This window comes from Miniopterus schreibersii, assembly GCF_964146895.1.
Source record: "Miniopterus schreibersii genome assembly, chromosome: 9".
Classification (NCBI taxonomy): domain Eukaryota; kingdom Metazoa; phylum Chordata; class Mammalia; order Chiroptera; family Miniopteridae; genus Miniopterus; species Miniopterus schreibersii.
Genome location: NC_138118.1, coordinates 6,839,967 through 6,855,095, shown reverse-complemented (window position 1 = coordinate 6,855,095; position 15,129 = coordinate 6,839,967). Strand labels below are relative to the sequence as shown.

The 15,129-nt window shown below is 54.8% G+C and overlaps 1 protein-coding gene across 2 annotated transcripts; it reads right to left on the bottom strand.

Moving 5' to 3' along the window:
* Nucleotides 1-54: 54 nt before the first annotated feature.
* Nucleotides 55-14,922, bottom strand: TRPV6 (transient receptor potential cation channel subfamily V member 6). 2 transcript variants are annotated; one of them, XM_081146413.1, is made up of 16 exons: nt 14,803-14,922; nt 14,548-14,702; nt 6,976-7,073; nt 6,697-6,819; nt 6,193-6,330; nt 5,798-5,896; nt 5,473-5,648; nt 4,831-4,977; nt 4,535-4,747; nt 3,914-4,000; nt 3,749-3,825; nt 3,345-3,510; nt 2,941-3,007; nt 2,329-2,597; nt 981-1,087; nt 55-779 (listed from the first exon to the last, which is right to left on the bottom strand). In XM_081146413.1, the coding sequence occupies exons 1-16, from the start codon at nt 14,875-14,877 to the stop codon at nt 503-505; spliced, it is 2,274 nt and encodes a 757-aa protein (XP_081002539.1). In that variant the 5' UTR covers nt 14,878-14,922; the 3' UTR covers nt 55-502. The 2 variants fall into 2 exon arrangements, with proteins under 2 accessions (XP_081002539.1, XP_081002538.1); XM_081146412.1 differs by having other exon boundaries at nt 14,548-14,823.
* Between the last annotated feature and the right edge of the window lie 207 nt (nt 14,923-15,129).

Below are 15,129 nucleotides of genomic sequence, written 5' to 3'. Positions count from 1 at the left end.
GTGTGGTGAGACCTCAGTCTGCAAGGGACCCCGGGAAGGTGACACTGCACAGCTGAGGAGCAGAGTAGGGAATCATTTATTGGAAGGTAGAAGGTGACAAGACTCAACCAGCGTCACCCCACCCCAGAGGGGCCTGTCCCCTCACTCCCACACTTTCTCCACAAGCCTCTCCCTCACTCTCTGGAGCACAGGGCAGGGCTCTCCCCTCTCTGACACGGGGGTGGAGACTGGGTGCAAAGGTGGCCAGCGGGTCCTTAAAGTGCTTCGCTGTGACAGTGCAGCGGGACTCCCCTAAAGCCCAGGAGGGGGCACCAGCCACCTCCTGGCTTTCCCTTTGCTCTAGAGTCCAGTGAGGAGCAGAGGCCTGGGCACAGCAATTCCCAACTATTCTACTCCTTTCCCCTTGACCTGGGAGGTTCGACCTCTAGGTATTTTTGGTTTGGGTTTTGTAACCTTCCCAGGAACACGAGGGTACCTGCCGGGAACCAAAGCAAGGACGTGCTCAGATCTGATATTCCCAGCCCTCCTCTTCCAGGCCCCTGTTGACTATGCCCCTCGATTCTGTCTTCAGGGTCCCTTGCCGAAGTTTCTCCCAGTTAGTGCTGCTGCGGGAGGTGCTTCGCGACACCGACGGGAAAGGAAGGGACAAGCTGAGGCCAGAGGGGTGGCTCTGCTGCACTTTTTCTGAGTCTTTGTCCAAGTCATAGGAGCCCCGGTTGTAGAAGGCCCGTGCGTAGCGCCGGGCTCGCTGCTGGTTGAGGTCCTGCTTGTCTTCCACCCTGGGGAAAACAGGGGACTTGAGAGGTGGCCAAGGGCCAAGGGCTGGACCTGCTTCTCTCCTGTGCACCCCACCATGATGGGCCTTTTCCTTGTCTGATGTGGCAGGGGGTTTCAGGCCCTCAGCAGCCAGGCCATTGGGATGAGGGAGGGCACAGGACCCCTGAGATCACAGGAGCACCCAGCCTCTGGCTGTCACTCACCGCAGGAACCAGCGGTCCCCCAGCCCGTAATCTCCCCCAAATATCCCAGAGCGGGGCCACAGGCAGCGAGGCAGCTTCCGCTCCAGCATCACCGTTGTGGCCACGACCTGCATGTGGGGACAGAAGGGGAAGTCAGAAGAGGCTGGGTGTCGACGGAAATGAAGCGTAGGGAGAGAGAGGGTGCCAGGCAGAGGGATGCCAGCTAAGTAGCAGCCAAGAAACTCAGGAACTCTGTGGTTGCCCAGAGGCGACAAACAGCACCCTTAAGCTGAAGATAGTGATGTCAGCTTTTTCAACCCTCTTCTGTAGGAGACTCAATGGGATGTGATAGTGCTGATGCCAGGCTGGTCCTGCAGGAGATTGAGTGACCTCGCTCCAAGGACATGGGAAGGCGAGGAAAGCAAATAGAGCTGCCCAGGGCTACAGGATATTTCAACCCTAGAGACATATAGGCCATTTATAAATGCAAACATCCTCCTGAGACATCTAATATCAGTGCATTTGCCTGGAAAAAGATATTTTCCTGTTTAGCCAGTTTAGGTTTTTGGTTTTTTTTAAACTCCATTTTCTACACAGCAGAGTTAAATGCCATCCAATTTCCAGGCTTTCCATTTTTATTTTGTAGGAATTATTTTTGAGATAAATTATTTTCTGCATATATTTTAAAGTGATGATTTGATTCATTTAATGGCCGCTTGTCCCCATCATGATGCTCTGAAGATAGTTTCTGCTACTATAAGGGAGTTTTTGTGACATTATTTTTAACATGTCCAATTTTTCTGGGTCAAATCTTGAAGACTGTAAGATTGCCCAAAAGATGGGATACTCCGCTTTTTATTCAGTAGCAAAATTTACAGAATCCCATTTTAGCCACAATTAGCCTTATTTTTTATTTAATTCTTGTTCACTATTCCAGAAAAGACAGGTTTTAATTTTTCTTTAATCTTCACCCAAGCATATGTATGTTTTTATTGGTTTTAGAGAGAGAGGAAAAGAGAGAGAGAGAAACATCAATCACTTGCCCCCTGTGCGGGCCCCAACCAGGGACTGAACCTGCAACCTAGGTATGTGCCCTGACCGGGAATTAAACCCACAATCTTCCAGTGGATGGGAGGACACCCCAACCAACTGAGCCACCTGGCAAGAGCAAGACAGATTTTAATTTCTGCGCAAACTGGGAGGCATTCTTTCCAGCTACGCCGGTATTGCTCGGTGGCATTGCTCATGCAGCTCCACGGTGCACGGGGCATTGTTCTGTGTACGGTGCAGTAACCGCCCAAACACGCGGGGTCAGACTATCCTGCTTCGAATGACTTGCACTCATCCTCCCGGCCACCAGGGGACTCACCTGGGCCCTCCAGAGCTCGTCCCGCTCGTGAGCCACCCGCCAGTGAGTGTCGCCCATCATGGCGATCAGGAGGTTGAGCATCAGCAGGGTGGCGATGACAGCGAAGGCGGCGTAGGTGATGCTGTACATGAAGGGCAGGTCCACGTCGTAGTTGGCGGGGCCGTCGATGATGGTGAGAAACATCTCGAAGGTGCTGAACAGCGCCATGGGGTAGTTGTAGAAATGGCCCAGTTCGTCGGGGTTCTCTGTCTGGAAGATGATGTAAAAGGCTGCTCCCCCCCAGGGGGTGAGAGTCACCGTGGTGAGGGTGACAATGCCCGTGTCCCAGCCACAGCCAGCCCTCCGCTGCCCATTTCCCTCACCTCGACAGCACTGCCCCAGCCCATGCTTTGGGTTCGTAGGCTGCCTTGTTCTCCATATGGCTCATGCTCATTCCAAGAGCCACCTGTCCCCAACACTCCCAGCTTTCCCTCACCTCTGAGGGCTGTCCCCATCCTCAGACACCATGGCCCCTCCTCCCTCCTATCCCCACGCTCATCCCAGCTGTTCTGTGTTCTCTAGGCTCCTCCAAGCTCTCCCTCCCATGGCCCCCACCCTGAATAGATGAATTACCTGAGGTAAAGCCCAGGATGACCACAGCCATCAGCCAGCAGAATCGCATCAGGTCACCAAAAATCATCTAGAGGGGGGAGGGGTACCTGTGCTTGAACCTCTGCCAGCCTTGAGCAGATCTAACTCGGGACTCTCACAGCTCCACCCTCTAGGACGGGTTGACAAACTATGGCTGCAGGTCAGCTCTATTTGGCCTGTTTCGGTATGGCCCTTGAACTAAGGATAGTTTTTTTTTTTAAAGATTTGGAGGGGAAAGTTGAGAAGGAGGAAAGGAATATGCAACAGAGGCCATATGTGGCTCACAAAGCCCGAGATACCATCTATTATCTGGCCCTTGACAGAAACGTTTGCAGCCCCTCTTGGACCTTTTTCTAGGAAACCTGGGTGGGGGGGGGGGCACAAACCTTCTGGATCATGATGGTGAAGGGGCCCAGCATCTGGAATCCTCGGGCGAAGTACATGACATTGCACCAGCCCAGCACCAGGGCGAAGGACATGGGCACCACCTCCCCACTGGTGTTGGTGAGCCTCATCACCATGGTCACCAGCACCATGCAGGCATAGGTGATGCTGGGGGAGAGCAGGGAGGGGTGATGAGAGGGGTCTAGGATTAGCCTGGGGACCCAGGAGCAACAGTGTGACTGAGACAGGACCCACCACTCAGATTCAGTCTTCACAAGCTCAATACACAGGGTCACACACATCACTTGAGAGGCACCTCTGGGGTTAAGGTTCCCTAGGGGTCAGGAACCCAAGAGGTGAAATGAACCCTAGTGAGGGAAGGGATGGGAGTGAGAAGGAGACTCACATGAGGACATGGAATGGCCCCCCAAGGATGGTATGTCCAAAGAATTGAGTGACCCCCACCCTGAAGATGTCTGGAATCTGGAGAGACACAAAGGCACTTGTAGGCTGGGGCCTCGGACCCCGTCCACACCAGACAGCCCCACCCCAGACCCAGTCCACATCACACCTCTACGATCAGGATGAACACAGCTCCAATGACAGTCACCAGTTCCCCCACCAGTCGAATGGCATCCTGGGGAGTCATGTAGGCCTCCTGAGGGGACAAAAGGTGGTCAGAGCACTCAGGGTTTCTGTGCATCTGCCCTGCCTGCCCTTGGTCCAGGAGTCAGTGTCCCTTGTTTGACTCTTCTATTTTTTAAGAAAAAAAATTTTAATGGTTTTGGGAGAGGAAGAGAGAGGGGGAGGGAGAGAGAGAAACATCGATGTGAGAGTGAAATGTCAATCGGCTGCCTCCCGCACGCCCCTTACTGGGAAAGAGCCCATAACCTGGGCGTGTTCACTGACCAGGAATTGTACCGGCCACCTTTCGGTGCACGGGATCATGCCCAACCAAGTGAGCCACACCGGCCAGGGCTCGGTTCTTTTTACCCTGTTAGGTTTGCCTAGCTCCAACTCCCCTCTTGAGTGTATATGTGTTTCTGTGTATGTGTATTTTGAATTTGTGCCTGTGTGTTTGAGACCTGGATGAGGGGAGAAATATGGATTGTAGGACAGGAGTGTGATAGAAGTCTGAGAAAGGGAAGAGAGCTGATCCTGCCTGGAAGCTTGGCTGTTCCTAGGGTGTCACCTGAAGTAGCTTCTGCTGCAGGAGGGTGTTGTCCCGGGGCTGGGTGCGGTTGTCGGTCCTGGGCTTGAGGGGGCGGTAGACGCAGCACATGGTGAAGCAGATGATGTAGAGCACGTACAAGGCGCCCAGCAGGCAGAAGTAGAGCCGCCCATATCTCTTCCACTTGAGGCTCACCAGCTCCTTCACTGGAGTCTGGTCCAGGATCTGGCGAGCCTGCAGCAGGAAGAGAGTTGAGCGAGTGGCTCAGAGACCCCGAGATCCCTCCCCACGGGCTCTCTGACCTGGACACCTCATACCTCCCGCTTCTTGGTGGTGACAATAAGTTCCAGCAGTGAGGGCTCATCCCCCGCGGAATCGATCTCCGTGAGGTCATAGAGGGTGTAGGTCGTCAACCCGAATGTCCCTTGGCTGTGCTTCCACTTCTGCATCAGGTGATGGAACATCTGCGGGGGTGGCACTGGGTCAGGAGGGGCAGGAAAGGGGAAGGTCACAGGGTGGGAGTGGGGAGCAGATCCAGGAGGACAGCACCACCGGAAAGGGTGGCTGCCCTTCACTCAATGACCACAGCCTTTGGGGCAGAAGAGCCCACGTTCACGCTGACCCTCTGTGTTGCTCTCTGATCCCCAAAACTCCCTCTGGAGCTTGGGAAGGGTGAGAGTCAGGAGGGCAGCTGCCCTGCGGACCGAAAGGGCAGGTGGACACGGGCTTTACAAATCACCCTAGGGTGGGATCTGCACTGTGAGCCCCCACCACCTCGGGAGAGAGAAAGCGGGCGAGAAAGGGATCAGGGGGCAGGGAATACAGGGGCTGAGTAAAGAATCCCAACCTGAAAATGGGACCTGGGCATCCAAGATGACTGTCTACCTCTATTTCCTCAAAAGGCTAGTATAGGACGGGGGTCGTTAGGAGGACACGGTGGGGTTGGGGGTGTCCCTCACCACAGTGTTGCCCTCCACTCCAGCCAGCTTGAAGGGGGTGAGACCCTGGTGATTGGGCACCAGGTCCAGGGACTGCAGGTGGCCCCCACGCCCGTCGTAGGACAGCAGCAGGTTGTACATCTGGCAGGCAAAGGTCTTGTTGGGCTGGAAGACCAGTATGTGCAACACTGTGTTTCCTGGGGGAGGACACGAGTGTCACGTGGCCACTGGACCCAAGGCCCTGCTGGTCCCCATGCCCGCCCCAGGGTGGGCCTGACGGTTGTCCCAGCCGCTCCTCTCCCACCCCCTGGCTGCTCCCTGGTCCTTTCCACACCCCAGCGCTTACCCAGGGAGTCCTGGGCCCGGATGTTGGCTCCGTGTTCAATGAGCAGACGCACGATCTCCTCGCTGCCCACGCAGGCGGCAAAGGACAGAGGGTGCTCCCCTGAGGAGACAGAGGGCTCCATGGCATGAGAGCAGGCCAGGCCGGGCCGGGCGCCTCCCCAGTGACTGCCTGGTCCTCGGCTCAGCTCGGCTCTGGGCTTGGGGACACTTGTCAGCAGAACCAGAGGCAGGGATGGTGCAGAGGCCCTGGGGGGATTGGCTCTGGCCTTAAGCCCTGTAAGGGCTGACTTCACCCCACCCTCCAGCTTCCCCAGGCACAGAGCCCTCCTCAGCCCTCCCTCCCCTGCTCTTGCCCGCTGCCCACCTCCCCTCCCCCAGCCCTGCCCTGGCTCTCACCATAGTAGATGTGGTTGTGGGGACTGAGGCGGAAAGCTGTGCCCGTGGCTCTGGCAGAGACGCTGGCCCCGTGAATGAGCAGGGCTCGCACCAAGTTCACGTTCTGGTTCATGATGGCCACGTGCAGTGCAGTCTGACCTGGTTCAGAGGGAGCCCTCACTCACGGGGTCTGTCCCCAGGATTGTGCAGGGGGCCCCATATCTACACATGGTCCTACCCCAGGGCGGCCCGGGGGATGGAGACAGGGAACACTGGGCCAGGCAGCGTTCCCAGGGGATCCAGCTGCCACCCACTTCTTCCCGTTCTCTAGGTCTCTCCCTTTCGGGGGGTTGGGGCTCTAATGCCATGTAGTGAGGATGACAAGGCAGACGGGAGATGGAGAAGTGAATGGAGATAGCGGGGCTCAGAGCCCCCCTTTGGTTTCCCCAAATTATCCACCACAGAGCTTGACTTGACGTATCCAGCAGGTGTCCCCTTCCCCACCCCAGGCCCCTGGTTCCTCACCCTCGTAGAGCTCAGAGGTCATGGGCTCGGAGACCAGCTCCGGGGCGGCCTCCGTGAGCACCGTGGCGGCCTCCAGGTTGTCGTAGAGGGCGGCTATGTGCAGCGCCGTCTCCCCCAGGGCTCCTGGACAGAAGGAAGAGGCACGGGCCTTCTATGGGCAGGGGGATGGGGACAGTAGTGACTTAGGGGCCCATGGGAGAAGGGCCTGGGCCACACTGGGGAGCTGCGCCCGTGGGCTGACGCTGGAGAGCAGCGCTGAGGCCTAGGCTCCTTTCTTACCTCTCTGGTTCACATCGCAGGCCTGATGCTTGAGCAGCTTGTGCAGAGCCTGGACGTCATTCTCTTTGGCAGCTAGAAGGAAAGGACACCCCAAGAGCCTGCAAGGGAGCGGGGTGAGAAAGGGGGCAACAGTGAGCATGAGCGACGGGGGATGGCTTTGTGTCATTGTATACAAACGCGTGGACCTCCGGGACAATGAACCCCAGGGCCCCCTGTACAGGGAAGGGAGGCCACTGGGGTGCAAAGAGTTGCCTGGTCATTTTTTTCCTGACCAGTCAGTTAATCCAAACCTCAGTGACGGGTTTCCTGCACGCCTCCCTCCCCCTGGTGTGGGCGCCAGGGTGTGTGTGAGTGCACCGGCTGTGTACATCAGGAGTGCAGGGGAGGAGATCTTCTTAGGAACTCACTCACCTCCTGACCGCTTGACTTCTGGAGCAACCCTGATTCGGCTCCAGCGAGTGTCCCGAGATTACCCACCACCATAAGCCTTGTTCTCGAGGAGCACAAGGCAGCCCTCCCTCCTGTCTGTGGGGGGAGTCACCACGTGGAGTTTAGCAGACTGTCTTCTGTTGCCTGGTGCTCTTCTTCCGAGACCTTCCAGCGAAGCCCTTGGGGATCCTGGCACTATCCTCCCTGTACCAGCATCATTAGGGCTCAGTCCAAAAGCAATAGTGCATCCTTCTGGTTTTCCTGGCCCCTAAGTCAGATTCTCGTCCCTTCCTACTTCCCACTTGTTTTAAGCAAAAATCATCTTCTCTGACTCCCCAAATCCTCTCGAGTTTTATTCCTACAATGAACTTAAAAACCTTTTTTTTAAAAAAATTAAAACTTATGACACATGGGACCCCTCTTATTCAATTTTCTCTTTCGGCCCAGAGCCAGGGGGTCTTGCAATGGGAGAGACCAGAGATGGCCAATTATGTGACGAAGAGTCCTGGTAGCAGCAGGACTCCCGCTCCAGCGCTGGGGATGGGGGGCGAGTAGGAGAGGAGCGAGCTCCAGACGCATTTCCCAGAACGCTGGCCTCGGCCCTTCATGCCACAGAGTCAGCCACCCGGCCCTGCCAACTCGCCATCTCATTCCCTCTCCATTCAATCCCTGCCTCCTCACTGCCCCTCATTAACTGAAGTCTTCTTTCTCTAGCACCCAGATTAGCAAAGTACTCTCCTAACGAGTCTCCCCACACCCTGTTTACCACCCAGTTCATCTTTCTCAATGCCGCCAACATACTCTCTTTAAATGGCAAATGCAGCCCGGCTGGTGTGGCTCAGTGGTTGAGCATCGCCCTGTGACCCAGGAGATCATGGTTCGGTTCCTGGTCAGGACATGTGCTCAGGTTGTGGGCTCTACTCCCGGTAGGGGGCATGCAGGAGGCAGCTGATCAATGACTCTCTCTCACCATTGATGTTTCTATCTCTCTCTCCCCTCTCCCTTCCTCTCTCTGAAACCAATAAAGATATTTTAAATAAATAAATAAATGGTAAATGCAATCACAGCTCACAAAAGTCCGATGGGTCCTTAAAAGCCCAAGGAGAAGGAAGCCAGGGGTCTTTTACAGCCTCTGGGCAATGCTTTTCCATGCTTTCTTCCTCCCACCAGGCATTTTGGCCTCACCACCTGTGCCATACCCTGCTCTCACCTAAAACTCCCCCCTCCACCCCAATAATAATCTCTTCCGTTTTCCTAGGATACGTGCCCGGCATATGGTAGCCATCCCCACTCTCTGCAGAATGAGTGAATTAGGAGCAGTGCCAAAAGGTGGTTTGGCCTCACTGTCTCTCCCTGTTATCTTTATTGGCCATCCCCAAGCCAAGTTTAAGCAAACATATAATCTAAGTAAAAAATAGTATGCTTGGTATGCAAATAGCTGCAAAACAAGTTTGCTATATATCCCTTCACCACCACCTTTCTAACAATTTCTACAGACCCCCTCCTCTGTAGATATCCTAGAGTCAGCACTATGCATGCGTGTGCTTGCACGCACACACACACACCCCACACACATGCACACTCGGCCTCCCTAGGAAGGTTTGCACTCTCTCCTCTGGCCTTACTTCTGTTTAGCACTTGTGTTGTGATTAGTATCTGTCTCTTCTTCTGTCCTAGGGAGACCTGAAGGCAACAATCGGCCACTTTCTCATCTGTGTCCTTTCCCTGCCCTCCTCCAATTAGCTTCTAGTTTTGTGTCTGCTTTGACTTGAATGTCTGAAAGATCAATGGCAAAGCTAGAGCTGGATCCCAGGGCTCTCCTTACCCAATTTCCAGCTCTATCACAGCTCCCTGCCTCTAGGGTAGGAGTGGGGAGGCTAGCTGGTGGCAGGCTCGAAGATATATATCCCTTTTGGAAGATATATATCCCTACACATCTCTGAAGCCAGTAAATGTCCCCCGAAACATCCTCTGTGTTCATTTCCTTGCCTCTGCTGACAGCCCTACTGGCCTGGGAGGGTCAAGGAGCAACTGTCCAGCTTAGCCTTGCCAGATCTACCAAGTAAAAAGACGGGATGCTCAGTTCAATTTGAATGTTAGATGTACAACAGATAATTTTTTAGTGTAAGTCTGCCCCATACAATATTTATGACATACTTATACTAACAACGTATTGTTTCAAAAAGAGGGGCTGTGTGGGGGTGGTTCTGAGGGGATAAGGCCCAGCCATTACCTGCAATAGCATCACAGGGCCACAAGGGGACAGCAGAGAAAGCCCTTGCTCACATTCTTGGCAGGAAGGGGGCCCCCCCAAGACACCTATCCTTGGGCCCCATAATAAAGGCACAAAAGCAGACTCATCCAAAGATCCGTATGCCTGAAGCACTGGTAGTTTCTTTCATAGCAACCCAGCCCAGAAGTTTCGATCTGGAGCAAACTCTACACATCACCAGGTAGCTGCCAGACACTGCCCCAGGGCAGGAAGAGGGGGAGATGCTAATAAAGTATCTTCCCGTTTGAATGGTTAGATTATACTCTCTCCTTCCCAGGCGAAAGCTTCACTTGATTTAGCAGAATACTTCACATTACTACCAGAATCCCCTAGTTATAAACAGTGGTTTAGAGCAATGGTTCTCAAACAGGGGTGACCCCGGCACCCTCCCCAGGGAACCCGAAAGTGTCTGGAGACATTTTTATTACAATGAAGGGAGGGAGGGCTGCTGTCTCCCAGTGGGTGGAGAGTAGGATGTTGTCAAGCATCTTATACAGGCAGCTTCCCATAACCAACAGCTTGCCTATCTATCATGTCAATAGTGCCAAGGTAGAGAAACCCCAACTCAGAGGGATAATTATTCATAATCCATTGTTTTACAAAGGGTGCTTCACATTCAGAAGGGTGAGAAATGCCCTAGACATACATGCTTTCTTACACATCACTAAAAAAAGGTGAAGCCTAAAGCACCTCCTGATGAAGTCGCAACAAGAAACGATAGAAGAAATCTGGGATTATAACCGTACGAGAGGTGTTCGCGGGATTTAGATTGTTTCATTTGCTGGGCAATTATAAATCAAGTTGAACAATCTAGTTCCACGTTAGGCTGGTGCAAACCCCCACTACAGGATTCCTGGCATAAAACCTGGCACATTCTTTGTAAACAAATCATAGATCTCCCCGCTGGGGTCCCCTCTGGCCACCAGGTGAGAATCTCCCACCTCCCTTCCCCCAGTTCCCGCCACCTGTGGGCTCCCCCTGCATTCCTGAGCATGTGTGCCTGCCTGTGTGTGTGTACACACCCGTGTGCGCAGGGTGCACACATGGGGTTTCTTATTTCGTTGCTGAGAAACAAGGCAGGATCGAGAGCGTCTGCAGGAGAATTCAAGTCAGAACTTTAGAGCTGGGAAGTCCCTAGAAAACTAGTCGAATCTGTTCAGACAACAGATGGAGAAAGAGGCCTGGAGTTGGAGGTGACTTGTCCTGACAAGTCAGAGGCAGAGCTCGAACGAGCGCCCTGTTTGTCATTTCCCTGTCCCCATTCTCAGTGTTGATCGGGTTAGAGGAGGCGCGGGGGACTGCGTGGACCTGCGTGGGTTTCCCTGGTTCTGCCACAAGCACCCTGTCACAGGAGGGTGTCATTTGGGAAGGGGAGGGCACAAACAACACAGTAGCTCAGAGTCCGCTTCCAGAGTGAATGCAGCTCTGACGGGAAGAGCTGACAACCCCTCTAAGCTCCGGCTATCACAGGAGGTGCCTTTTTACTGCCGTTTTATTTGTCCCAATAACCCCGTGTGTCAAATGCGCCTTCCAGCTCCCAAAGCAGCCCCTCGCTTACTGCCGCTTTTGCTCCTAACAGCCCCACCACACAGGCTGAATAATGCTCTCGCTTTTCAGAAACGGAAACCGAGGCAGAACAGCCCAGTCGTTGCCAGAAGATCGCACAGAGGCAGAGGCAAAACGCTTCGCCCAGAACCTAGCCTCGGGCGCTCGCGGCTAAATTATGTGGTTCTTCAAGTTTTATGACTCTTCCCAGGGGGCGGGGGGCAGCCCGGAGCGATGACCAGGGATGAAGGGAACCGAAGCCATGCGCAGGGAGAGGCGCGCACTGACCGCTGTGGGCCGCCTCCCTCCAGGTCAAGTTCTTGGCAACGGGGGGAGGTCCAGGAGAGTGGCCGTTTCCAGACCTGAAGTCGGGCCGCCTCTCTGCCTGCCGCGACTCTGTGGCGAGGGTCAGCAGGCCCGGGTCGCGTGTGCGTGTGTTTACCGAGGGAGCCCTGGCATTCTGGAAGTCCCGGGGCTTGCATCTCGTGGACACGTCATTTCACATCTATTTACAGGTGTCGACCTCAACAGAGGAGAACCTTGTGTCCGCTGCCTTCCCGAAAGCTGTGGGAGGGAGGCTGTGCCGGCAAGGGGCAGGTGTGAGGGGCAGGGCAGGCGCCTGGCCGCTGCCCAGCACACCCCATGCCAGCTGAAATCGGACACCCATGGCACTGCCTACACCCTCCTTGGGACGTTCACCAAGCATCGCCGGGTAGACACATGTTGGTGTGTGTCGCCCATGAGAACCTGAGCTCCCAGAGGGCAGGAAAGGTGCCTTGTTCATTTTCTGAAAACCTAACAGAGTACTTTCTGCTCAATAAATGTTCAGGGCATTGAACGTCAGGAAAGAAGACAGCTCAAGGGCGGGGGGTAGGTGCAGGGTAGAAGGGGTCAATGGGGGAAGAAAGGGGACATCTGTAATTCTTTCAACAATAAAGATAAATTAAAAATTAAAGAAAGACGACAACTCAAGGCCCGGGGAAAGGGGGGACGGGGGAAAGGGGAGAGTTCAGCTTGGATGGCAACGACGTGGATTTATCCGGAGCAGGCTGCGTGACTGAGGCACAAAAAAAGCCTACCAGCAAGAGGGTGGCTGGGTTCTCCATCAGCCTGGAGAGACCAGAAAGTCGTCTCTCCTCACCGGACCGTGCACCACCCCCTGGAATCCCCCCAACCCCCTCTGAGCATTTGGCACGAATCCCTGATGTCACCACTTGCTTTCTCTGGGCCTGCCTTCTTCACAGGGGATAGAGCCCTCCCTCCCACGGTTAGATGGGGGTTCTGAGATAAGATCGGTGCTGGTAACATTGTTGGCTGCTTCCTTTCATCACTGCACCCCCAACCTGACGGTATTGTTCTCGTGTCCATGTGTCCATGGGTGTCTGGTATTTACCTAATGACCTGCGTCCTCCCTTAGGCTGGATGACTGCACAGCCTAGTCCCCTCCCCTTCCTGGTTATTTCAGGCACCCCCCCCCCCCCCAGAGGACAGTCAATCCTCCTGGCTCCCTATGTTCGGGAAGAAGAGGGCCAAGGAACTGGAATGGAGACATCAGGCCTTTCTAGCCCAAAGTACAAGAGAAGGCCTCCCTGATGTCCTGAAGAAGGTGGGCAGAAAGGGCGGCTGGAAGCAGCCCACTCCTGGCCAGGCCATGGTCCCCCACTCCGTCTGCACCTCGCTTGGGCTCACAGGGAACTTCCACCTGCCCTTCCGACACCCCGGGCGTTTCTGCGCTCTGTCTGGCTCCCCAGCCCTGGGGTCCTAAGAGTAGGAAGGGGATGGGTGGGACCAGCGATGGCCTAGTCTGCAACAACAACCCCATTCTGCTGCCTCAAGATGTCATCAGCCAAACATGTACTCAGCCCCAGCTCTCCCAGGCCTGGCGGACAGAGGTGGGCGGCTGGTGGGAGAGATAGGAAGCCAAAAATGAGCACATCCCAGCCCAGAATCCTGGAGCAAAAGAAAACCTACAGGGGCTGCAGGTGGCCTCTTAGCCTCCCTCCTGGTCAGGCTCAGGCAAGCCCCTCCATTGCACATGGAGGGGCACCCTCAAGCACAAAATGTCTAAGTTTTCTCCTATAAATAGACATATTATCTGCCGCCTTAGGGGCCCAGGGAAACCCCAACAGGAGGACTTCCTTCAGGTGCCACACCACCTTGGCGGGCCACTCCATAGAGACTTTGGAAGGAGACAACACACTGGGATGGCTTCAAGCTTCCTCCATGTCCCCTCCTCCCTGCTCCCAACACTAAACTGCCAGGGATGAGGGGTGAGGGGAGCATCGGGTGAGGTTAGGGACATTTTCAGGGGCTGGAGGCAACAAGTAAAATTTCAATAGGCCTCAAACTCTAGAGCCTCTCAAAGTCCACAACCTGGATGAGGGAGCGGGCGAGCATGGGTCCTGAACATATTTTGGCCAGTTTCCTGTGCCCCTCTCCGCCAGTAGAGAGTAATGAATTGCAGGCTGGGTCCCAGCTCTGTGCACCTTCGGACCCTCCCCTCAATGGCTGATGCTATGAATGCATAGGAATGGTAACCATGATCGCATTTGGTCTTCTTCTGTGGTTACTAGAGTCTGCAGATCCTCTGCTTCATTCATTCATTCATTCATTCATTCATTCATTCATTCATGTACTCATTCATTCCCACATGCCTACGTATGTGAGCTACATGCTTCTGCCTGAGAGAGTGTTTAGGGGCAGGGAGTAGAGATATAAAGCATTGCCCTGACCCACCAGCACCTCTCTAGTGGAGGTTCAATGATGCCACAATCTTCCCAAGGCCCAGCAAGTTGCCTGGCCATTAGGAAAGCACAGTCGACACTTGAACAACATGGTTTTGGGCTACAGGGGTCCACCTGGAAGCAGATTTTTTTCAATGGACCCACTCAGCTCAACTGACAAACGCAGTTCAATTGAGGCTTGCAACTGAAACCCACACTGTTCAAGGGTCAACTGGTGGTTGACGATCCTTGTATGTGGAGGGCCCACACTAGTTATTTACGGATTTTTGGCTGCAACCCCTCAGTGCCCCTAACCCCCCATTGTTCAAGGGTCAGCTGCACTCGCAAGAAGCTGCACAACTGACTTGGCTCTTACAGACAGTGAGCACCTGTGTCCACACCGGCCCTCCTCTTTCACCTGCAACCCTGGGGCCCCTCGGGCCAAGACTCTTGAGACAAAATGCTCCCAAGAGGGCTGGCATGGAGCGCAGTCTGTCCAGACAGAGTTGCCAAACAAAGACCGAGAGGGAGGAGGGGAAGAGGGAGCCTGAGGGAGGGGAGGGGAGAGGGACACCCGGGGGACAGCAGCAGGTAGCGGCTTACCTCTTCTGCTGCAGCAGGTTCTGCTCATCTCGGCTCTGAGCCCAGGACTCCTGTCTCTGGAACCATCCACAGAACTTTCTCCACAGGCAGAGAATGAGCCCGGTCTTCTTGGGCAGTGGGAACCCCATGTCGTGTAGAACAGGCTCCTTGTGGGACTGAGGCGGAGACCAGACCCCGACTGGACTCAGCCTTGGGGACACAGTGGTCTCCCCCAGGGCCGGCCTGCCCTCTCCCTGCAGAGGCCCCATCTCCTACCTCCCTGGAGGCACCCCGGCCAGACTGCAGAGGGCTCCGAGTTTGTTCCACTTGGCGGAGCTGGGACGCCCTCATTGGGCTCCTGGGGCAGGAGCTCCTCAAAGCGCAAACTCCCTCCCTCCTCCCAAATTACCCGAGATTTAAAGAGACAGGCCAGCAGCCCTGCCTGCCACCTGGGGCCTTGCGTAAACTCCTTCACCTTGGTCTGGCTCCCTGCCCCCAAGCCAGTCCAGGGAAGGGAGCCCTTCAAGGAGGCTCAAGAGACCTCCCTTGGACTTTGGGACACCTGCTGACCTTTTATAGAAAGGCCTGGAAGGGTGAAATTAG

Coding starts and splice junctions, on each gene's coding strand:
- TRPV6 (XM_081146412.1), bottom strand. CDS start 14,795: ATGGGGCCTCTGCAGGGAGAGGGCAGGCCGGCCCTGGGGGAGACCACT. Junction 3,826..3,913: donor TGTTCATCCTGATCGTAGAG/GTGTGATGTGGA, acceptor GTGTCTCTCCAG/ATTCCAGACATCTTCAGGGT. Junction 780..980: donor GGGGACCGCTGGTTCCTGCG/GTGAGTGACAGC, acceptor TGTTTTCCCCAG/GGTGGAAGACAAGCAGGACC.